Source organism: Syngnathoides biaculeatus, chromosome 22 (genome assembly GCF_019802595.1).
Source record: "Syngnathoides biaculeatus isolate LvHL_M chromosome 22, ASM1980259v1, whole genome shotgun sequence".
In the NCBI taxonomy this organism is placed as follows: Eukaryota; Metazoa; Chordata; class Actinopteri; order Syngnathiformes; family Syngnathidae; genus Syngnathoides; species Syngnathoides biaculeatus.
In genome coordinates, this window is record NC_084661.1 from 4,341,069 (window position 1) to 4,350,635 (window position 9,567).

General features: G+C 42.5%; 1 protein-coding gene across 1 annotated transcript in view; it reads left to right on the forward strand.

The window, feature by feature from the left end:
* ryr2a (ryanodine receptor 2a (cardiac)) overlaps positions 1 to 9,567 on the forward strand; it is a 407,989-nt gene that overhangs the window by 81,316 nt on the left and 317,106 nt on the right. Inside the window, 4 exon segments of the mRNA XM_061810997.1 lie at positions 790 to 946; positions 1,083 to 1,169; positions 6,042 to 6,173; positions 6,257 to 6,605. Of these exon segments, the coding sequence (XP_061666981.1) occupies positions 790 to 946; positions 1,083 to 1,169; positions 6,042 to 6,173; positions 6,257 to 6,605 (725 nt within the window).

Sequence of the window (9,567 nt, forward strand, 5' to 3'; positions counted from 1 at the left end):
TCAACCAACTCCTGAGCTTTTCCTGTCATAGTCCCAACATTCAAAGTCCCTACACTCAGTTGTAGGCTCTGTGCATTCCTCTTTTTCTTCTGACGCTGGATCCGGTTTCCTCCTCTTCTTTGTCTTCGACCCACAGTAGCTGAATTTCCACCGATGCCCGGCAGGTTAGCAGTGCCGGGGGCGGGCGTTGTTAACCCGGGCCACGACCGATCCGGTATGGGATTCTTTAGATGAACGCTCATATTTGTTTGGCACAGTTTTTATGCCGGATGCCCTTCCTGACGCAACCCTCTGCATTTATCCGGGCTTGGGACCGGCCTACAGATTGCACTGGTTTGTGCCCCCATAGGGCTGCATTCCCTGGAACCTGTAACACGACTACATTTTTTTAAAAGTGCTATATAAATTGTGGTTATTCTTTATTACATTTATGTCCTTCTCAATACAGTCCTCATCATTTACCGGCACGAGAAATACATTAGCCCGTGACCCTAATGGCGGGTTTAATAATAGTTTTCCTTTTGGCTTGTCCCATTAGGGGTTACCACAGCGTGTCATCCTTTTCTATGTGAACCTAGCCTAGAGCCTAGATACACGAGAGATAGAATTTTAGGTAACTCCTAAGGTTTTAATTGTTTTGGGGAACTGTTCAGACATTTATATGTATGAGTGTTATCGCCCCAAATTAATGGTGCAATATCCACGTTGCATGTATGTAAGCTTACAACTGACCCCAATTATAAATAATGAATGGAAATCTGACCATGCTGAATGATGTTTATCTTCCAGTATACAGCGCAGTAACTGCTATATGGTGTGGGCTGGAGAGAGCAGCAGTCCAGAAGGAAGGAGTAACAATGGTTTAGAGATTGGATGTTTGGTTGACACAGCAAACGGCCTGCTGTCCTTTACCGCTAATGGCAAAGAGCTCAGCACATACTACGAGGTAGGAATCTCAGAAGGTAATACAAATCCTATCTGGAACTCCACCGTCCATATATATTCTGTTAATATTACATTCTAAATGGTCTGAACATTCTGGATCTTGAGTTTTCTTAGGATTAATCAGTGTGCCATCTCAGGTGGAGCCCAGCACTAAACTCTTTCCAGCTGTATTTGCCAAGGCTACCACCTTGAATGTCTTCCAGTTTGAACTGGGAAAAATTAAGGTGAGATGGATTCATACCCGTCTTATTCTGAGCACCAAACTAATAAAGCTCCAAGCAACAATGAGAATGCTCTCATACCCTTATTTTATTGATGATCCTTGAAATGATCATTAAACTTTAGACACCAAGCTCTACCCAGATTGCTCCTTAACATAGGCTCATTTGGGCCAATTGAGCCCTCCGTACAGGGCACTTAACCACGCCTCCTGAAGTGACGTCACGCCACGTGCGCTGACGTCAGACAAACAATTAGGAAAAATATCGGGGCAGCAAGAAAGGAATAGAGCGAAACTGTCCAATTTACCGGCTGATTTCTCACTCGCATTTTAGCTAACAGTGAAATATCGTTGAAAAGCAGATAGCAGGGTTCAAGTATTTTAGCGAAGGGTATTTCAATGGTATTTACATGCATATCGACGGAGAAACAATTGATATTAGCGTGAGATCTTTCCAGAGTCAGAGGAAGACCGAGAAGCCACATAATATAATATATAACCCAAAGACGAATTCGTCATTGACAGTTTCCTATTTTTGTGTTACCTATCACACTTGTGTGCAGAATCTGTATGTGTATCTGTATAGCCGTTTGTGAACCGCCGTATGAAGGAAAAGAAGAAGGCGAGGCTTGATTTACGAGTTGTTTCTCTCGTTTTCTTTCTGTAACGTCATGCGTTCCCCTCAATAATTATTCTTGAATTAGTGCCGAACCTACGCAAGTCCCGACCGAGTATGACAATCACTACTTTAGTGTCCTCAAACATCCTTCCTTCAGTCTTGGTGTCCGGGTGCACGTCGAAGGCTTTTAGGACTGCTAGTCTGGTTTAACTTAGCTAATTAGCCGCGAACAATGGGACACGTTTGTGCAGTCAGATCATCGCAAAATATCGCTCAACACAGATCAAGTGTGACAATCATTCACACGTAGCTATATTATGCAAGCGAAGAACTGCTAATTCATTTATATGAGACATGTATTGAAAATCAAATTTTGGGTTTACCTTCGTGCAAACATATCTGTTCCGGTTGATAGATTCAGTTGATTATGTGGTCTTCCTCAAAGTTTTATCCAGCAAAGACATTTTTCGTACTCGGTCTTCTGTTTCGGTTGATTTTAGATGGATTCAGTTGATGATGCGGTCTTACACAAAGTTTGATCCATCAAAGACATTTTTCGTACTGGGTCTTCGGTTTTGGAAAGGGTACGAATTGAACTCCACCAACTAGCCTTTCAGGATACTTGTCGTCACTATTATAAAGTCCGTGACTACACCTCCTAACCATATCTATTGTTAAAGAACCCAAATACACGATAAAACGCCAACAGAAGCTATACTGGACCATCCAGCCAGCGTTGTCTGAGATTTGAGTCCGAGATTATGCAGATCTCTGGCCTCTGATTGGTCAGTGACACGGATTGCGCAACATCCACGGAGGGGTCAATTCCCTGGCAGCAGTTCGTCAGTACAAGTGCGATGTGAGTTAATTACAACTTATACAAGTTACGAGCTGTCATTTCGAGAATTTTTTACTTTGACTTGTGATATGAAACTCGAGATATGAATCAGAATATGAATTTATGTCATTGCCAGCAAAGCAAAGATCAAAAGGTAAACCTTAAAATGGAAATAGAAGCAAGACATAAAACTTACAATGAACATTACTGCCAGCATTTATATTTTTGAAAGGACCGGAGTATGAAGTAGCAGCGAGTGGGTCAGTCCTTATGTATTTTCAATTTGATAAAGGCTTCAGGATAAAAGCTCTTTTTCAGTCTGTTTGTTATGGTCTTGACCAACCTGCGGTGCCATCAAGAGGGAAGCAGAGTGAAGAGGTGATGGTCTACGTGTTAGCTGTCGTGAAAAATGTTAATGCTCTTTTTAAGCAACGGGAAGTTTAAATCAATTCAAAGGAGGCCAAAGGTCACCCTCTGCAGCCTCTTTTTGTCTGATTCAGATTCACAATTTTGGTCTGCTTTAACTTTCGAAAGGTAAAGGGACACTTTGACGCACTTGTACCAAGGGCTGACATGCAGCCCGACCCTCTTCTGCGAGGCACACGCCCGCAGTCTTAAATCTTTTACACTCATACCAGGCACAGCTTTGCTAAAATATGTTGATTTGTTGATTGCTGCTCCCACCAAAGAACATTGTGAGACTGATACAACTGCTTTGTTAAAACATCTCAAGTCAGAAGGCCACAAAGCATCTTTATCAAAACTGGAGTTTATATCGCAAGAGGTTAAGTCTCGAGGACACATCCTCACGCCTCAAGGGAAAATGCTTTCTCCAGCTCAAATGCAGGCAATTGTTGACACACCCAAACCTCTCACAAAGAAACATGTTTTTGGGAATGTGCTCTTATCAGAGACATTTCATCCTAAATTATTCTGATAATAACTGCCGTGCATTCTCTAACTCTGGACAGGGGGCTGACTTCCTCACCGCATTTTAATTGGACACCTGAGGTTACCAGTCCCTTTGAACACCTCAAGTGTGCCTTGCAATCCTGTCCTACTCTTGGGATTCCATACTCATTCAAGCCCTTTGTTCAGTTTGTAGATTAACGCCACGGAATCATGACATCAGTGTTGTTTCAGTTACATGGCGTCCAGCTCCATCGAGTGGTGTATTTCTCTCATCAACCTGATCCAGTGGAAAGAGGTCTTCCTTGCGTGCATCTGTGCAGTAGCAATCTATGTACAGACTGTACTGGCTTCATGTGACTTTGTAGGGTACACACCGCTCAGTCTGTATGTCGCCCACTGTGCAAGTTCTATCGTGCAAGAGCAAAGCTCATTACACTTGTCTGCTGCACTTTGGCTCAGATACAACACGGTGTTGTTGGGCCTTCCATGTGTATCAGTGTGATTTTGCAAAACTCTCAATCTCGCTACTCTCATAGCATACCCTGATGAGGGGGAGCCACATGCTTGCGTAGCAGAATTACAGCACTTATGTATACTTTAATTGGTCCTTTTATATGCCCTTGCAAAATCCACATTTGGTCTTTTATGTCGATGGTTCTGCTTCATGAGATCCTGATTCCTACCGCGGTTGTTGAGGATTTCGGACTTGGAGCATCGTCACCACTCCCTTCACATTATCCGTCACAATTAGCTGAGTTGGTGGCACTCACAGGGGCCTGTTGTTTGACGGAGGGGAAATCCATCACCATTTACACAGACTCCCACAATGCTTTTGGTGTGGTTCACGACTTTGGCGTCCTCTGGCGCCATCGCAATTTTTAAAAAATCTGATGGCAAACCAATTCCTCACCATAACAAGGTTTCAGCTCTCCTCGATGCAATTCTGCCATCTGTTGTAGCGGGGTGTACATTTGTGGCACACACCAACTCGTCTGACCTTGTCTCGCCCCCACTGTCTTTTCTTTTATGTTAAATCTTGTCTCACATGTGCTCACTTCAACACTGGTAAACCAACACCTGCTTACAGAACAGGCAGCACATCCACCACCTATACAGCCATCCCAACATTTAATAATGGACTTTGAAGAAATAACACCTTGTGAAGGCAAGAAATATTGTCTAGTTATGGTCAACTTGTCTTAATAATGGACTGAAATATTTCCAGCGAAGAATGCGTCAGCATCTACAGTGGCAAAGTGTTGCTGGACTGAAATTATTCCCGTATGAGGAATTAAAAAAAAACTTTCTTCTGACAAAGTGAAGTGCTTTTTAAATGATGTGATGACTCAGCTTTCGGATAGACTACAATTTGACCTCCAAACACATTGCAGTTACCATTGCCAGTCCAGCAGTACAGTTAGAAAAAGAAAATGGGATTCTAAAACTTAAATTGAGTAAATCATATGAAGACACGAAAATGAATTGGATAAAGTGTCCGTGAATTGTCTTGATGTATATGACGATACGTGTGCATCTGAGGCACAATCTGTCTCCATTTGAGATCCTGTTTAATGGAGGCTAGTGTCAGTAATGCTGTCCACTACGGTGGAATCCAGAAAAGTTATGCAGTTTGCTCTAGCTGGATATAGGGGGAGACAGAAGGATATTAAGTAGCTGAGCTTGCAGCACGCATTTTCACAAGTCACTACCAATGCCGGGTGTTCGAGCTTGCTGAGACATAGGTGATAATTTAGGGTGCTTGTTGCTTTCATTCTCCCTGCTTTTCCTAATCTACAATATAATAATAATAATAATAATTATAATAATAATAATCTACAGTACAGTGAACGTTGACCTCAGTGATGGATCATTCACTGAATCAGGAAGCACTTGATCGATTTTGTGAAAAAGAACTGAATGATTCGGTGTACAGCTTTGTTGAACAAATCTTTTGAAACAATCGTTTTAAAGAACTGATTCGAATAATTCAGTACACTCAAAAGAACTGCCGTGCCCATCACTAGTTCTTCCTGAGCACCTTCAGAAGTGAATCCTTTACTGGGTGTTATATTACCTCAATGTGACCAAAGGTGGGCACACCGGAAGGAGAAACATATGCATGGTCACAAAAACAGTTCCTTTTTCATTCTATTTTATTGTTATTAATGTATTTTAAGTACAATATTGTGAAGTGATGTTTTTCCTCATTAAAACACACATTACAACAATTTTGAAATGTGGCCTGACCCAGCTAAATTTGGGCAAGAAGTTGAGTACACGCTGGACTGCTCATATAAACAAACAACAATTCATTCTTGCAGGATTTTGTCTTAAATTTATTTGACATACATACTAACCCAAACCCATTACCTCGTGTATGAAATGTGCTATACAAATAAATTTGCTTTGCTAGCTAACGTGGTTAATTAATGCAAAGGTGAAGCCACTGCTAAAATCTGAAATGTTATGACGCATGATATTTACATAATGCTGCTCTTCCCTGTCAGAATGTGATGCCTCTGTCAGCTGGTTTATTTCTGAGTGAGAAGAAGAATCGAGTCCCCCAATGTCCTCCCCGGCTGCATGTCCAGTTTCTCACTCCTGTAATTTGGTGTCGTGTTCCCAATCACTATCCCAAGGTAATGTTTCTTTGTACCGTTTAGACTACGTGGAATGCAGTGTGTGTGTGCAACTAATCGCATACTAACAGTTCTCTCAACAGGTTTCAGTATCAAGAGTGAATGACACACAAGGGTGGCTTGTTCATTGTAATGAACCATCACAGTTTTTGTCTCTGCACATACCTGAAGAGAACAGGTGGAATACATACATCTGCTGTCTCTCTCTTCCTCACATGCTCTTTCATTTCTTATTCAGTCTTTGTGTGTCACTCAGGTCATTGGATATCTTGGAACTATCTGAAAGGAGAGACTTATTAAAGTTTCACTACCATACCCTCAGATTGTATTCTGCAATCTGTGCATTTGGAAACAATCGGGTTGCTCATGCCCTTTGCTCCCACGTGGATGAGGCACAGCTTCTGCATGCAATAGAGAATAAATATATGCCAGGTGAGTCACGTATAAATCAAGCAGATTAATTTGATAGTGATTCATTCCGTTAGTATTTGCTTTAAAGAGAACATATTAGGAAAAATTTACATTTTCAGATTGCATACAAGTTGTGTCTCCTGCCTACCCATCCAATGTGAAATGACACAACAGAGTGTAAATACTTTGCTTTTCAATTTAAAAAAAAACATGTCCATAATGAGCCAATCAGAACTTTGCCAAATTGTGACAAATTACTACCACTCCAGGCTGAATTTAACCCCAAATGTCTTGCTCATAACAAAACAAAACTTTGTTGTCTCCTTATCAGTTTTACGTGTCTCTGACGAAGCACTTTTCTCTGGTAAAGGCATTGAGATTCTCGACACCCTCCCTGGTCCAGCTCAGGAGTATGCACATCTGCAAGTAGCATGATTAGCATTGGATTTTTAGTTTTTTTTTTTTTTTTTTTTAATGTTTTGTTTTGGGGCAGCACAGTGGCCCAGCTGTAGAATGTTGGCCTCACAATTCGGGAGAACCGGGGTTCAAATCCCGGCCCCGCCTGTGTGGAGTTTGCATGTTCTCCCTGTGCCTGCGTGGGTTTTCTCTGGGCACTCCGGTTTCCTCCCACATCCGAAAAAACATCCATTCATGCGAGACTCTAAATTGCCCCTAGGTCTGATTGAGTGTGACTGTTCTGTCTCCATGTTTCCTGCGATTAGCTGGCAACCAGTAAAGGGTATATCCTGCCAACTCCCCGATGACAGCTGGGATTGGCTCCAGAACTCTTGTGACCCTCATGGAGGATAAAATGGGTTCATGGATGGATTAATGGATGTTTTGGTCTTCTGTTTCCTGTCAAAGTGGCACAGCTGAAGCATGAGCAGGACCAGTGGTTCCTCACTTTGTTGAAGGTCATGAATCCTGCAAGTTTCAAATAATTTATTCATAATTTAAGTATACATAATAGACCCAGGAACTCTGCTCATCTTTCATCACGATGTAAAAGGACAGTGACATCATTGTTTACACATACGGCTGCACCCAACAGAGTCCCTATGCGAAGGTGAAGTTGTTAAATGTCTAAAAGCTGAAGTCACACATGGTGTAGTTGTACATTCACCTGACTTTGATTTGGTCAGGATGAGTTCAGTTCCACTCAGTGACGCTGTGAATATGAGTGCATCTCATTGTCCGGTTTGACAGTTTATGTTCCCTGTGACTGACTGCCAAACAATTCAGGGTGTACTCCACTTTTCACCTGAGGTCATCTGTGATAGCCTCGAGAACACTGTGAACCTAACCAGGTTAAGCAGTGCTGAAAATGGATGGAGGGATGGATGGATTGATTGTTGGTCAGCCTGCACATCTGTTGTTGACCAAACCTAGCCTCTCATACCTGAGTAACATCTGTTCCACTTGCACAATCTGAGGAATGTCTGCAACACTTGCACAATTGATCCCTCTGTAGAAATTGCATCATCCGCGTCGCTGACCAATCGGAGGCCATATATCTGCATAAATCACGCCCCTTTTTTTGCACCCACCGTTCCCTCAGACAACGTTGCATGGTTCAGTATAGGTTTTGTTGGCGTTTTATCGTGTATTTGGGTTCTTTAACAATAGATATGGTTAAGATGTGTAGTCAGGGACTTTGTAATAGTGACGACAGGTATCCTGAAAGGCTAGTTGGTGGAGTTCAATTCGTACCCTTTCCAAAACCGAAGACCCAGTATGAAAAATGTCTTCGATGGATCAAACTTTGTGGAAGACTGCATCATCAACTGAATCCATCTAATATCAACCGGAACAGAAGACTGAGTATGAAAAATGTCTTCGATGGATCAAACTTTGTGGAAGATCGTATGATCAACTGAATCCATCTAAAATCAACCGGAACAGATATTTGCACGAAGGTAAGCCCTATATTTGATTTTCAATACATGTCTCATATAAATGAATTAGCAGTTCTTCGCTTGCATAATATAGCTACGTGTGAATGATTGTCACACTTGATCTGTGTTGAGCGATATTTTGCGATGATCTGACTGCACAAACGTGTCCCATTGTTCGCGGCTAATTAGCTAAGCTAAACCAGACTAGCAGTCCTAAAAGCCTTCGACGTGCACCCGGACACCAAGACTGAAGGAAGGATGTTTGAGGACACTAAAGTAGTGATTGTCGTACTTGGTCGGGACTTACGTAGGTTCGGCACTAATTCAAGAATAATTATTGACGGGAGCGCGTGACGTTACACAAAGAAAACGAGAGAAACAACTCGTAAATCAAGCCTCGCCTTCTTTTCCTTCATACGGCGGTTCACAAATGGCTATGCAGATACACATACAGATTCTGCACACAAGTGTGATAGGTAACAAGAAAGTAGGAAACTGTCAATGACGAATTAGTCTTTGGGTTATAATATATTATATGATGTGGCTTCTCGGTCTTCCTCTGACTCCGGAAAGATCTCACGCTAATATCAATGGTTTCTCTGTCAATATGCATGGAAATACCATCGAAATACCCCTCGCTGAAATACTTGAAGCCCTGCTGTCTGCTTTTCAACGATATTTCACTATTCGCTAAGAATGTGAGTGAGAAATCAGCTGGCAAATCGGACAATTTCGCTCTAGTCTTTTCTCCCTGCGCCGCCATTTTTGCTAATTGTTTGTCTGAGGTTAGCACACGTGGGGTGACGTAACTTCAGGAGGCGTGGTTAAGTGCTCTGTACGGAGGGGTCAATTGGGATCCATCCATCCATCCATCCATCCATTATCGACCACTTTTCCGGGTCGGGTCGCGGGGGAAGTAGCTTCAGCAGGGATACCCAGACTTCCCTTTCCCCAGCCACTTTTTCCAGCTGTTCCGGAGGGATCCCGGGGCGTTCCCAAGCCAGCCGAGAGACAGTCTCTCCAGCATGTCATGGGTTGTCCTCGGGGTCTCTTTCCAGTGGGACATGCCCGGAACACCTCACCATGGC